We start from the raw sequence: 14,343 nt of genomic DNA on the forward strand, positions 1-14,343 counted from the left end.
CTTGTCTTGTCTCTCTCTGGAAGCACGAGACAGAGAGGGAATCCTCTGCAATATTCAAAGAGGAGGAGTTACAGGTAAGTAATTTGCTTTTGTAGTACTGCAACTTAAAGAAGGATGAAGTAAGCATGTGATCTCATTGATTAAAATCTGCGTGCAAATTTTGGTGTAAACATGTGTGTTCTTCATAGGAGAGAAGCGTATCTACCTATCGCTGCCCAGACCAGGGGTAAGTTGCTTTTGGGATTGTTGTATTTACTTTATATCTGCTATTAACTAATTGACTTCTTTCCATGTCTCACCTTGATGAGGACATAGCAATATCTTGGTAACATGCATCCTGACTGGATGGCTGACAGTAAAGTATCAAACTTTGTCAATTTATTAGATGAATAACAAACATACCGAAAACTGGGGTAACTAGTTACATAATATGCTTTAGCCACTGTGGTTGTACATGAACTTTAATTCCTGTTCACTAATACGACATTTTCTACCACGTACTCAACTGTCACGCTATATAATAAAAAAATGCATTGTTACTATTAAAATAGTAAGAATACGCTGCAACGTACTAAAAATAAATCTTGGTAATCTGATTTTTCTTAACGTTGTTGCCCGAGTTGACCTATTTGGAATAAATAGACACGTTCGAGCCTGTTATAGGCTCTTCAAATAATGGGTTCATGTTTCCTTCTTTGAACTTAAATGTTTGTAATGCAGAGAAAAAAGCTACGCCAAATGTCCAGGTTTAGTTGTGAGGTAATTAATATCCTTAGCTGATTATAATTGATACTACATTGTTTCTGGGAGCATCTGTGTGTTAGGAAACCTCCTAAACCTTGTTAGTATCATGTAATCAGTCATTTGATTCACTTGCTACATACTGAATCTTTTCATGGGTAGGAAAAAGGGGAAGAGTGATCTCAGAAGGTACAGTAAGCTCTAGCTTGTTTCTTTCTCTCCTTGCTTTCTTTCCTTAACCTGTAGTGTTGAGGAATTTGGGTGTGAAATGATCCCCTGTCTCCATGTCTCCTGTTGTGCAATTCTGTGACTTCAAACACAATATGCTACTTCTGACCCCTAATGAAAAGAGAAAAGGTCATACATTATAAATCCAATCTGCAGATTGAAGTAGAATATAGTGTTTGGCTGGGTGAGCATCGGTGAATTTCACGGTTACGGAACTAAATACCGAGGCTGGAAAATAGGTTGGTTCAGTGACTTTTGATAGGGTTTTTGTCCCTCACCGGTTTGACTAAGCTACACAGCTTCTGGACTTCAGCCAAAATTTAAAGAAGAGATGTTTGAAGTCAGATTCCCACTTACGGATTCATATGCCTTTTTAAAAAAACCTTCTGTAAGAACTTTGTTCCCAGGATTTAAACAGTTTTGTGGTTGTTTGAAAGGTTGCTGCCGCCTTCTGAATTTTGCAAGATGCATAGATTTGGGGGAGTTACGATTAATACACAGTTTGGAAGTAGACAGGAAATGTAGATTATGTCCATAAGACAACAGAGTTTCTTCACAGAGTAATTTCTTTGCGTAACTGATGCACTAACCTTTGGAACTGCCTCTCTTCCCAGTGCTGTGACTCGGTGCTGCCTCTTCTCTCCCTACTGCCATCACAGAGGTCTGCTGTGCCTGGCTAATGCCCACGCTGTCCCTGCACAGAAGCCACACTGTTCTGTCGATATAATTAGATTACATATTTTGTTACATCTGTTTAATTGTGACTATGTTGTTTGCTGGTAATGAGTGGCATCCTAGACCACGCCGTAGTTGAGGACAGAGCAGTAGTGACGATTCACGTGTGTGCTTAATGCACAGGTATATTTTTCTCTATAGTAGTAGGTGTCAAATCATGTTTTAAAAGCAGAATAACTGCTTATCTGATTTTTACCAATTCTCCTATTCAAATAGTGTGAGTGAACACTAGAATGGAGAAAACTAGAAATCTGACAAATGTTCTGAGGTTTCTTTAGTTATTTGTGGATAGAAAAACTTACCTGTGCTAGAGTGCTGGTTTTCTGGAATACCCTTCACTCAGTAGCTTAAATATTTGCCATACCTTGTAGCCCAAAGTTTGTGTTTACAATACAAATCTAGTTTGGCTTTGCATTCCTTTCTTCTTTTAAGACTCTGCCTTAAAACCAGCATTTCTTGAATTGCATCTCTAATATACAATATGGTCAAACTTAAATGACAATTAGGAGTATCAGTTCTTACACTTTTTGCTAAATCTTTCGATATGAGATCAGCATTTCTAATACATAGGCAGAATTACAGTGTCTAATCTGGGTAGACATTCATAAGATTCAGAATATTTAAGAATTTGGGGATGGGAAAAAAGAAATGGCATGAAAGCTAAACTGAGCAGCAAATTGCAGTAGGAACTTCAATAGTAGTACTTTATTTTTGCTCAAACTCTTGAAGTGAGAGATGGAGAACCGCACCTGGAGCTTATTTCTGATGCTGTTCACAATGAATAGTGCGCTTTTTTTTTTTCCCCTGCAGGCATTACTGAGCTTAATTTGCCCAAGTACTCCCACTAATGAATAGCAGCTCTTTTCAGATTCTCAGACAAGGATCTCAGTCCTGCACTCTTATCATCCAGCCTCCTCCAGTGGCTCACACCTCTCCAAGTTATGACACCAACTTTGTACTTTCCATTCCTCTGCACTGCAGTGCAGTTTCTGAATGTGGACTGTGGCTCCCATGTCTGTCAGTTTTTGCTGTCTTTGCACAGTGGCAGCACCAGGACATGAAGTTAAAGTCAGGAACTGCTGCTCTCTACATGCAAATTGATTTGAAACACATCATGTATTACTGTGTATATGTGTTACGCAGTTGGCAAGCTCTGCCTTATCAGATAGTCCACTCACATCAGTACCACTAATTATTGTTTAATCTGAGCCAATATTTGGCTTGCAGCTGGACTGGTATTTCAGATAGTTCATGACTTAAATAAAAGAAGGAAACCCATAAAAAGATCAAAGTGTCAGTATTTGTTTCCAGCTGCTTCAACAAAGTGACACAGAATAATGAGCTACATGGTCACACTAGCATTTGCATGGGTTGATGAGCTTGCTACTAGCTAAATCAACTTTCAACTCCCTGTTATATCAGGATCATCTTCGATGGAAAAATCAGTGCAGTAGTACTTGATTAAGACTGTTTATTCAGTGCTAAGTATTACTGAGGATTTAGAGGGTAAGGGGAAGAGATGGTACTGCGTGAGGAAGTAGAGTCTGAGAACTGTGGAAGAGGTCTTTTCCTTGAAACTTTAGGGTGCCTGTAGGCACAGAGCCTGTTTGCACATGCCATTTCAGGAGGACAGCCAGATCAGAACAGGTTCTCAGCTTCTACTGAGAAGTTTGTCTGAACCACTGGAACTCTCCTGCAAAGTCTGCCTCTGAGTATAGAGCCACCTCTTATGATTTGTTAGTAAAATGATTACTAATTCCTTTTATTTAAAAATATTATTTTTTGTTTGAAACAGAAGCATAATGCAAATCTGAAAGCATTAAAGCCAGTCAAACTAGATACTGAGGTAAGATGCCATCGTTTTAGTAAAAAAAATTCTTAATTTTTTTTTTGTCTTGTCTGAAGAATGTATTTTCAAGTGCTATAAATATGGTTACCATTTACAGGAACAGGCGAAAATTGCAAAACTTGGATTAGAATTGCATCTGCTCACTTCTGATGTGGATTCTGAGACGGAGAAGTGGGAGGATCAGGAGAATGAGATCGTGCAATATGGACAAGGCATGTCAAGTATGGCCTACTCCATGTATTTATTTACCAGGTAATTACACCGTATGCAGCATGTTTTGGTGGGAAGAAGAGCATTAACAGTGTTTATAAGAAATAAGACAATTTCATTTTCAGAGTATAATAATTGGAACACATTCAGAAAGGAGCTTTAATTTCTATCCTTACGCTTTATAAATTCTTGTAAATTTCTAAGCTGTTTAATAATAAAATTAGGGGGGTTTTTTAAGTGCTAAACATCTATTTTGTTGCAGAACAGCTATTTAAGTGTCTCTTGGGTACGGAAAACATTTTAAGAAGCATGTTCATAAATACTTTAAAAAATTAAGGGAATTAAAGCACAGCTATGTAACTGTAGATTAGAATTACTGATCTTTGCTGTACTGAAAGGTGTTCTTCTGAAACTTCCCCATGCAATGTCAGCTTTCTTATTTGAAGGCTTTAGAGTTTTTTTTCTGAGTTGAGATTTTTTCTTACCTACTAGTCCAGTAATACTCAGTATGCCAGACATGGATTTTTGTCCTTGTTCAGCTGATGAGAACTGAACCGTTGCTAATTTCCCAATAGTGCTCCAGCCACTGAGGTGTTTATATAATATTTTCAAATGCAGTTCCTGTAGTAAGTTATTGCTGTGTGTAGTATCTTCTAAAAGAGTGATATTTTACAGTTCAGTGATGTGAATGGGGGTGAGAAAGGGAGAGAGATACTATAAATTGTACAAGTAGCAGGCAAAATAATCTGCAGTCTACATGGCATATATTCTGCTTTCATTATTTCCGACAGAGGAGAAGGACTTCTGAAAACTACTCAAGATTTATTTCATCAAGCAGAGGTAATATATTTTTAACAAAATAGGACTTAGGCACTCTGAGTGAAGAACAAATTGGAACTTAACACTCTTAATTCCTTACACATAAGTACAGTGTACCATGAATTGACTGGCAACTGTAGATTTTAAGCAGCCTAACTGGTACGTACTTTCTGAAAGCTAACTTTTCGGTGTTCCAGTAGTAGCTTAAGACAGCATTCATTAAACTGACAGATTCCAGTTAGGAGTAGGAATAGCAAACTGGCATTATGGCAAATATAGCGGACTTCAATGCATTAGTAGTATTCATTGTGTCACTTAGGCTCAGTCCCTGATAGTGTATCCATTATCCTGATAATGGATACTCTGTCCTAGTCTGAGCAGTAGTATTTTCATGGGAAAGAAAGACGTAAAAATTTGAATAATACAAACAAAAGATAAGGGGCCAAATGAAGGAATGTGGCGTGCTATTTCCAAGATACATGCCTGTGTTTAACAGGAGACTGGCTACCTTTGTCAGGACAATAAACAAACGTGGCAGGTGTCATCTACCCACAAAACTCTTGTGAGCTGCTACAGTGCAAAAAATAATTAGAAATCAGGTTTGTTTAAATGTAAAAGGAAAGCCTTTAAACTTTGCTTGTCTGGGAGAATGGCAATTTGTAGTGTAGCTTGTTATTTCAGAAGTCACTGCAAACTGCTGACTTGTTAATTATAAACGTATACAACTATCACAAATATTTCCTGCTACCTTTTTACTTTATAGCACGCTATTTATTAAAACAACAAGGAAAAAGAGCCTCATCTTTCTTTGTGGTTCATTTTGCTACTTGCTTTCTCCCCCTTTCAGATTTTTGCTACAGAGGGCACAAAGCTTGCTTCAGCTCTTCATGCCTTTTCTGATCAGGTGATGTATGACCTCTAAAACAGCCATTCGGCTTATGAGACTAGCGATGCTGCTTAAAAGCTGGTTGTGCTGTCCTCTCCATTAACTTAATATCGGAGTCTTTAACACAGAGTGGTTTTGTCTTCCTGAAACACATTTCAGGTACACGATGATGACAAACCTTTGCTTCTGTTGGAGGCTGAAAAACTGATCTCTATGTGCAAGCAGCTCCAGATAACAGCTAAAGCTTCTGTTCAGGGTAAAAGTGCTACATTTACAAAGGTAAGGTAAAAATTACATATATTCCTGAAAGTAAGACCTAACTTGTTTTGAAATATAGTAACTTACTAATTTATGCTCCCATTAAAATATGAAACAGCTCATGACAGCTGAACTTCCTGGGTTGACAGAGGACCGTAAAAATTAAGTACAAAATTTCATGCTGTTGTGCAAGCATTTTTCTGCTATTCAATAAGTCATCGTTGGTGTTCCTTATGTAGAAGAGGAATTTACTTCAACTTGACGTACTGTTTTGCACTTAACATGTTTTGAGAAGCTGATCTGTGAAGTATAGAGGAGAACAGTAAGAACTGTTCCCCTTGCTGAAAATGTTTTCTCTATTGGGACATCCCTCGCTGATACCTGTAATTGAAGCCATTTACCACACTATCTTGTCTCAGGAAGGGATTTTCTAGCATGTTTTCTAGGTTTGTGGGGATTTTTTTAGGCTTTTTTTTTTTTACATTTTTCAAATTTTTTTTTCCCCACTACCAGAGAAGGGCTTCAGTGAGGTTTATCCTGACCTGACCCCCTCATTCATGCTGAGAGTTTGATAGGAGGCAAAATATGGTACACTGGCACCCAGCATACACAGAAGCCTGCCAGTGGATAGCTTGGATAGTATGACTCTACAGGCTTATATGACTGTTTTCTTTAGGGAGCATGGATTTCTAAGTTTTGTGTAACTGGCCCAGTGGCCACAGACATATCATTGATATTAATGTTTTAAGGAACAGTTTCCCTGTTTTATCAACTTCAGAGTCTAAGAATCAGTAAAATAAGTAATAGGATTTTTTTCCTTCCTGTTACTAAAATTACTGAAATTATCATTTGGGTTTTGGATTTCACTGTTAGTGAAAGATTTTACAGAAATGTTTCCCAAGACAATGATGGTCCTGGACTGCTGCTCTTGAAAGGAAAAAAAAAAAAAAAAAAAAGGTGGAAAGGCATCCATAGGCTTCCACTGCTTTATATTGCTTTTTACTGCCAAAAACTTTTTTCAAAGAACTTCTATCAACATCTCCCTCAGCTTACCCACTAGATAAAGAGAGGTACTGGAATTTTATCATGCTGCAACTGAGAACTTTCAGCTGAATAATACAAGATGGAGTAATACTGTATATAATAATACTGTAATCCACTAGATTACAGTAATAATACTGTAATCCAGTACATTCAGAGAAATATGAACTGTGATTAAGCGTACCTCACTAAGAAAGGACTTCAGTGATCAAAGTATTAATGAAAGTAATTTCTATTTCCACCACTGTAATAATTACTGTTATTCTGTTGTTACTGATGTTTAACATAAATGTTAGTAAGTTCCAAACCCCAAAGACTCTATTACTGAAATACATGCTTGCTTCTCGGTAGGTAGGTAGTCTACCCTAGACTGCCCAGAGTTTATTCTGATATTATTCATATTTATTATAAGTAAATACGTATACAGCTGCCATAGAAGTTCCAGCATTGTTACCACGAGAAGTAGATCTGCAAGCCTTAGCAGGGAACAGAGGTCAGGCTTTTTGAAGAACTTCAAGTATCCCTGAGCAGCAATATGATCAATGTGAGCAAGACCATTTCTGTGCGCCTGGATGTTTGTTTCCAATGAGCTATGGAAAAGATGTTTCAATTTTACAGCAGGGACTGAAACTGGCTAGAGCATCCAAGTCACTCAAAACAAACCGAGCACCTCAGGGCTACTGCTTGGTTTGTTTTACTCTCTAGCGAAACTAAATGGGAACTCCAGTCTGTTTATACAGAGCGATGTAGTGCTACATAGCGATAATAGGCTATCAAATTAACGTCTGTCGAGGGCCCAGACTTGTGACCTGTGCTGAGTGTTAGACTTGAGGCATAAACTCAAATGCTTTAAGATTTAGCTAACTTTTAGTGTAACTCATATCAAGGTAAGGCTTACATGATGCATGGCTCTCTAAATCATGCTGACAGGACATAAAACAAAAGGAAAAACATGAACAACTGTGGTGAATCATACTTGGATGGTAAGAGCTCCTTTCCAAGAGACTTATATTATTGTCTAATGTTGTATTATTATTAGTTCCTTCTCCTGGGATGTGTGTCATTCCCTTCTGCTTCCTAGCTCAAGTCGGGTTAACAGAAGGGATGCTGCCGTTGCTTTACGCGTACTATATAGAGAAATTCAAAAAAGGTAGGCAAAACCTTTTGATTAGAAGGGATTTATGAAGGACAAATATTACCTATTCAAGCTTGAAATAGGTTATCTCATGCATTAAACAATTGTCTAATAAAAGTAACGAGTGGTCTTGCTCTACTCTTAATTGTCTTGTTCAGGTTGATGCATGCATTCTGAAAACAAGGAACGTGATGACTCTGTTATGCCAGCTTCTTCCACTTTGCTGCAAATTACTGAGAAAGGTGAGTACTTGGTTCATCTGCAGTATTTTAAAGCTTTTGGTTTTTTTTTTTGGTTGGTTGGGGTTTTTTTTGTTTGTTTTTAAGAAATCTTTTTTATATATACAGAATAAAGCAGGAAATGGCTGTCTTAAACCTGCTCCACCATGGAGAGAAGACAGAATACGAACCGGTACAAACGCACATACTCCAGAAAGGAGAGCTGAGACGTTTGGCATCAAGGCTTTAGAAAATCATGTAACAAACATGACGTTTTTAGAGAGCAAGTAATTATAGCACTTAGAAATGCAGGAACTCCCATTTGAAAATAACGCTTGCTGAATTTTCAGTATTGCTTTCATTTGTGGAAAGTCAAACCAGGTTAATTTGAATTAAAACTGTTGACCTTTGTCACATCTAATAGATGTCCCATTACTTAGCAATTACAACACCAACTAGTCTAATTGTTACGTATTTTTATAATGTGAATGCCTTTCCTATGCTCACTATTGATACCGGTTTTGTAATTAATGCTTACGAATGTCTTAATGGATGTTTCAACCCAAAGATGCTGCTAATAGACATTTTATATAAAGAGCCTTGTGCTGCATATGCTATATGTAACACTACTGTTGAAGTCTGTAAACTCATCTCTGGCCTGTTTCAGTCTATGTATTTGATAAAGCAGAATCAGGAAAATAGTCTGAAAGGCTGTGGCCTAAAGCACTGAAATGTTATCTTAGTCATGAGTTATACCTGCAATGAAGTAGTTCTAGGAAAAAAACCCTCTTTCATTAGCTGCACCACTGAATTTTAATCTTGTTGACATGATTCATATTTCCAAAAGCGTATTTCTAAGTGATTAATACTGACTCAAACCCTTTTTCTTTTACCATCTTTATTTGTAGATGGCAGTTGTTGCTTCCTTTTTTATTAAAACTTACTGAGCTGAATTTGAATTGCATGTAGAACCACTGAAGTATTACGTAGACTTTACATTATACCATTTAAAATTTAAGAAAACAGATACTGATTATAACAAATTTCTGTACAAAGGGCATTATTTGACTTTAGGATGCCGTGAAAATACAATTTTTGGTTGGTTGGGGTTTTGTTTGTTTGTTTGTTTGTTTTTAAGAAATCTTTTTTATATATACAGAATAAAGCAGGAAATGGCTGTCTTAAACCTGCTCCACCATGGAGAGAAGACAGAATACGAACCGGTACAAACGCACATACTCCAGAAAGGAGAGCTGAGACGTTTGGCATCAAGGCTTTAGAAAATCATGTAACAAACATGACGTTTTTAGAGAGCAAGTAATTATAGCACTTAGAAATGCAGGAACTCCCATTTGAAAATAACGCTTGCTGAATTTTCAGTATTGCTTTCATTTGTGGAAAGTCAAACCAGGTTAATTTGAATTAAAACTGTTGACCTTTGTCACATCTAATAGATGTCCCATTACTTAGCAATTACAACACCAACTAGTCTAATTGTTACGTATTTTTATAATGTGAATGCCTTTCCTATGCTCACTATTGATACCGGTTTTGTAATTAATGCTTACGAATGTCTTAATGGATGTTTCAACCCAAAGATGCTGCTAATAGACATTTTATATAAAGAGCCTTGTGCTGCATATGCTATATGTAACACTACTGTTGAAGTCTGTAAACTCATCTCTGGCCTGTTTCAGTCTATGTATTTGATAAAGCAGAATCAGGAAAATAGTCTGAAAGGCTGTGGCCTAAAGCACTGAAATGTTATCTTAGTCATGAGTTATACCTGCAATGAAGTAGTTCTAGGAAAAAAACCCTCTTTCATTAGCTGCACCACTGAATTTTAATCTTGTTGACATGATTCATATTTCCAAAAGCGTATTTCTAAGTGATTAATACTGACTCAAACCCTTTTTCTTTTACCATCTTTATTTGTAGATGGCAGTTGTTGCTTCCTTTTTTATTAAAACTTACTGAGCTGAATTTGAATTGCATGTAGAACCACTGAAGTATTACGTAGACTTTACATTATACCATTTAAAATTTAAGAAAACAGATACTGATTATAACAAATTTCTGTACAAAGGGCATTATTTGACTTTAGGATGCCGTGAAAATACAACCTGCTGTGAAAGACATATTTTCCAGTTTATCTGCTCTTTGTACATAGGCTTCTGTTATATTTTTATTTTCAATTCACCTTTGTCAAACTCCATATTGTATTACTTTAGCTAAATTAAGTGACCGCTAAATCATACGATTTTTCTGTATGTATTATGCTTGCACTGAGCAGAAGCAAAGCTGCCTGTGGAACATAAATACTCTCCAACATACCATTCTGTTCTTATTTAAAAACTTGTAGTGCTAGAATTCAGAGAAAAAGAGAAAGCAAATTTTAATATACAAACTATTTGAACTGGTTTATTCTTGTATGAGTCAAGCATCTTAAGTTCCACTTTTAAAAACAGGCGCTAGGCCTTTCAATACCATGAAAGTTACAGCGTACAATAAAAGTAGCTTATTTAGTATCAAATACAGACAATAACTGTATAATTCATTTCATGAAGAAGAATTAAGACGTTTCAACAAAACTTCCTCGTACTCCTTCTGCGTCAGAAGTCCTTGAGTTATACTCTTGCTTTCTTCAAATTTGGGTAGAACCACTGCAATGTATCCCTCGGTTGATGGCTAAAAAGCAAGACTGAAGTTAGCAGTGAAATAAAAGTCAGAAAATAAAAAAGCAAGAAAGTGTCTTACCTTTTCTTGCAGAATAGCAGGATTGCTAAGAATGTTTTCATTCACTTCTATCAGTCGCCCTCGTATACAACTGCAAAAGCGTTTAGATTCAGTAGAAGTGCATGGTATGTCAAGGGAAGAAGAAAAAGGGAAAAACCTTACCTATAAATGGTGTATTCCTCTCCATCTGATGAAGATATCCTGCACAGAGGGGCCAGTTCTGTTAAAAACTGAGCTCCCTGCATTTGAAAAATAAACAAACATATATATACTTTTAATTACACAGGGCTTTTTAAAGTATTACCATCAGCAACGTAAGTTTGTAAGCTTCTCAGAACAAAGCAAGGAAGTGTGATAGTTACAGGTCATTCCAAGTTACGTAGCTGTGCTTCCCTACAGAAGGGAAGACGGTGCACAAATCGAACAGAAGCCTGTTAAGAGCTCACAAATTTAGTCATAATACGTTTGTTGCGGAATAACAGACTTGTAGTTTGATCCGATTAAAACTGGGGGGGAGAGGAGAAAAACAGCACCGTTGATTCCAGCATAACCAGGTTAAACTATACATATTTGAAAACCCACCATCAAACACTGAACTAGCCCATCTGCCATCTAGGTCTGTTTGAGGAAAACAGTAGCCTCCAAATCCTCAGCATTTTGGTGGAAACAAACTTTTATCTTTTCAGGGATGTTTAAATCCTTCTGTACACTATGAAAAAAATGACTAAAAGCGACTGTTAGCCTTGGTTTGAGCAACACTGGAAACCACCGGTGCTGTAGGAGCACTGTAAGACCCTGGCTGGGACAGTCAGGTGCCTCTTGAGGAAGTCTGACTTCTTCAACTGTGGAGGGGCTGTTTTAAAATAAAATGCAAAGGTAACTTGGTAAGTTTCTATCCTAGAAAGGACAGACAGTCTCAGGCAGTGCGAGAGAGTAAAATGAAAACTAACCAAATCAAAAAGCCATACCCTTTTTGACTTCCCAGAGACCTTATTCTGGAGTCTGCTACAGTTGGCACTGATTTGGTAATTAATGCTTTTAATTGTTTTTCCATTTTGAAGAAGAGGATGGGCTTCTGCCAAGGTGATGACACAGATTCTACAAAAAGAAATACAATTATTATGCTGTAGTTGTGAGAAGCCGTGCTCTTATGTGCTCTAAGGAAGCTCCACAACCTTCTCTGCCTATACTGGTAGGATTTAAAACTGATACAACTGATTTGGGCTCCTAGTCTGAAATGCTAGCAAGACTTCCAGTGCTGTGAAAAGTGTTGTTTACTTTCACTCTTTAAAGCACAATCTTCTTCCCTCTATAGTTTAGCAGGAAAGTTAAGCTGATAGTTCAGCTTACTGCAGCAGGAGTCACAACCGCTGTTCTAGTCACCTCGGACACAATTTACCTAGCCGTAGATCGGAGACAAATTTTAGTTTCCCACTTACTTACAAAAACATCAGATACAGGATCAAATCGGACTCACTTTCTTCAGGGCATCTTACTTGATGGCTGCTGTACCAAGCCGAATGAAAATTGCATTCCGACCTAAAGCAACCCCCACAGAAGGTGCTTTATTTTGAGATACTAGACTGGATCATCAAAAGCACACTTCTTAGTTAAACAAACAGAACCAAATTTGACAGGCCGTTAGTGGTGAATAGTTACAGCAGGTGCATCCTTCGGTGATCTGGGCTTTAGTTAACCTGCTGCTTGCATTTTATCTTTTTCTAAAGGAGGGTTATTTCTTGTCATGAAACTGGAGAGTTTGAGACAAGCCCAGCTGTAGAGACTAGGCCTACCTTCATCCCTGGGCTAGAATCACGCTTAATGCACAAACACTGAGAGCCCAGAACTTGCCAATAAGTGAGCAGAGATGAAGCTGTTCTGTTTAAGAAGAGTTTAAAACCTAGAGCAAGGACCAGAATTAACAGAACAGTAACTACAGAGAGAACCAGGGCACAGAACCAGATCTCTCCCTGCGGATGCTGCATCCATCTCCCTGCACTTGTCTGTCTTTGCAAGTTCTTGCTACGCCGCTCCCCGCAAGAGGGAGCTGGATCCTGGCGAATGCTTTCAGCATGCCCCAGCAGCTCAAAGGGACCAGAAAAGCTACCTCCTCTTGACCCCAGCCTCTTTCTAAGGCGAAGATGACAAATCATCTATTTGAGCTGACATCTATTAGAGCTGAGACCTGGCAAAACAAAAAATCAACAGAATTTTACACTGCTTAGAAATAGCAAACTGAGCCACAGCTCCATACATAATGATGGTAAAGACTTCATAGAGCATTTGGCTAAGCTGCTGTAGAAGCCAAGGGCCCTGATATTTCAGAATTCAAAATAACAAAATAATCTTTATAGACATTTGAACAACTTTTTTTATTTTTATTTCCCCCATATCAACAGGATTTAAACTGCTGTTTGTATTAGACAGCTGAGACTAGTAACTACATACTTAGTACTTAGCACAAATGTCACTGGACAACTTGCTGTTGCTGTCGTACCTGCTATTCCCAGGTACTCAGGTTTCTGTTTTCCAAAGAACGAGAAAGTGAACGGCGTGAAAGGGCCACAGAGAAGCCCCAGCTCTGAAGGCTGCAGGAGGAGATGCAGCCCTGCATCTGCGCTGCCCTGTGCCAAGCACGCCCTTCCTGTTACTCTGAATTCTTGACAGGAGCGGGCAACCCACCGGGAACAACAAATGCCTCCTCATCTTCCCTCAACACGTGAGCAACTGGCGTCCCGCCAATTTTTGTGCAGACAGCAGTTGAGTTCTGTTCTCCCCTTAGGGACTAAACACCCCAGAAACGCTCACGATGCCACCGAGCCACCCTGCAGTCAGAATAGACTTTAGCAGGGGGACAGGAGCTGGGGAAGGTAAGGTATGTTACTGGAATCCAAACCAGGTACAGGGCTGATTTACTCCAAATGACTGGATATCCAGCTACATCAAAGCAGAAACGCTGTATGAGATTTTATTTCCTATCTTGCATTCACTGTTTGCAGTACACAAATGTACAATTAAAAGCAATGAAGTTGTATATAGAAAAAGCTAAATGTTTGTTCAAATTGAGCCAATTAATTTCCTAGAAGCCAAGTTAAACAGACTACTTCTAAATGTCATTATGGAAAAGCCTTTTGAAATGTTGCTCTTCTGCTACTGAAGATGAGAGGAGATCCTCTCAGCAGGAGAGGATGCAGGGATGCGAGGGCTGCGCTACAGATGATGAAGGGGCCTTTTTAAAAATCTGCTGAGCAGTGTGGGGGGGAGGGAGGAGAGTTCAAGCTCCACCGTTCTTATTGCAGTAGTAATTAAAGGAGGATATAGGAAGGCTAAGATTTGTCACTCTCCCATCTTCCAGAAAAATCCAGGCTCGCCTGGTATTTTCCACCTGTCCCACTCGAGGCGTTTCTGCAGGAGCGGTGCCCGCTGGTTTAATGCCCCACCTGCAAGCCAGCCGCAGCAATCGCTGCCCCCTGCCCAGGAGCGGCGG

General features: G+C 38.4%; 2 protein-coding genes across 2 annotated transcripts in view; one reads left to right on the forward strand and one right to left on the reverse strand.

Annotated features, from left to right (window-relative positions):
- CTNNAL1 (catenin alpha like 1) overlaps window positions 1-8,536 on the forward strand; it is a 40,170-nt gene extending 31,634 nt beyond the window's left edge. The window contains exons 12-19 of the mRNA XM_019471354.1: window positions 189-226; window positions 3,500-3,550; window positions 3,651-3,805; window positions 4,555-4,603; window positions 5,430-5,486; window positions 5,628-5,747; window positions 8,061-8,144; window positions 8,250-8,536. Coding sequence (XP_019326899.1) covers window positions 189-226; window positions 3,500-3,550; window positions 3,651-3,805; window positions 4,555-4,603; window positions 5,430-5,486; window positions 5,628-5,747; window positions 8,061-8,144; window positions 8,250-8,411 — 716 coding nt within the window. The 3' untranslated portion in view covers window positions 8,412-8,536. The remainder of the gene's footprint in view (window positions 1-188; window positions 227-3,499; window positions 3,551-3,650; window positions 3,806-4,554; window positions 4,604-5,429; window positions 5,487-5,627; window positions 5,748-8,060; window positions 8,145-8,249) is intronic.
- A 749-nt stretch (window positions 8,537-9,285) lies between these two features.
- FAM206A (family with sequence similarity 206 member A) lies at window positions 9,286-12,389 on the reverse strand. The gene is made up of 5 exons (XM_019471355.1): window positions 12,353-12,389; window positions 11,825-12,003; window positions 11,019-11,095; window positions 10,878-10,947; window positions 9,286-10,808 (listed from the first exon to the last, which is right to left on the reverse strand). Exons 1-5 carry the CDS (start codon window positions 12,387-12,389, stop codon window positions 10,680-10,682), a joined length of 492 nt encoding a protein of 163 aa, XP_019326900.1. The 3' UTR covers window positions 9,286-10,679.
- Window positions 12,390-14,343: the final 1,954 nt, after the last annotated feature.

The sequence above is a fragment of the Aptenodytes forsteri genome, unplaced genomic scaffold (genome assembly GCF_000699145.1).
Source record: "Aptenodytes forsteri isolate BGI_AS27 unplaced genomic scaffold, ASM69914v1 Scaffold97, whole genome shotgun sequence".
In the NCBI taxonomy this organism is placed as follows: domain Eukaryota; kingdom Metazoa; phylum Chordata; class Aves; order Sphenisciformes; family Spheniscidae; genus Aptenodytes; species Aptenodytes forsteri.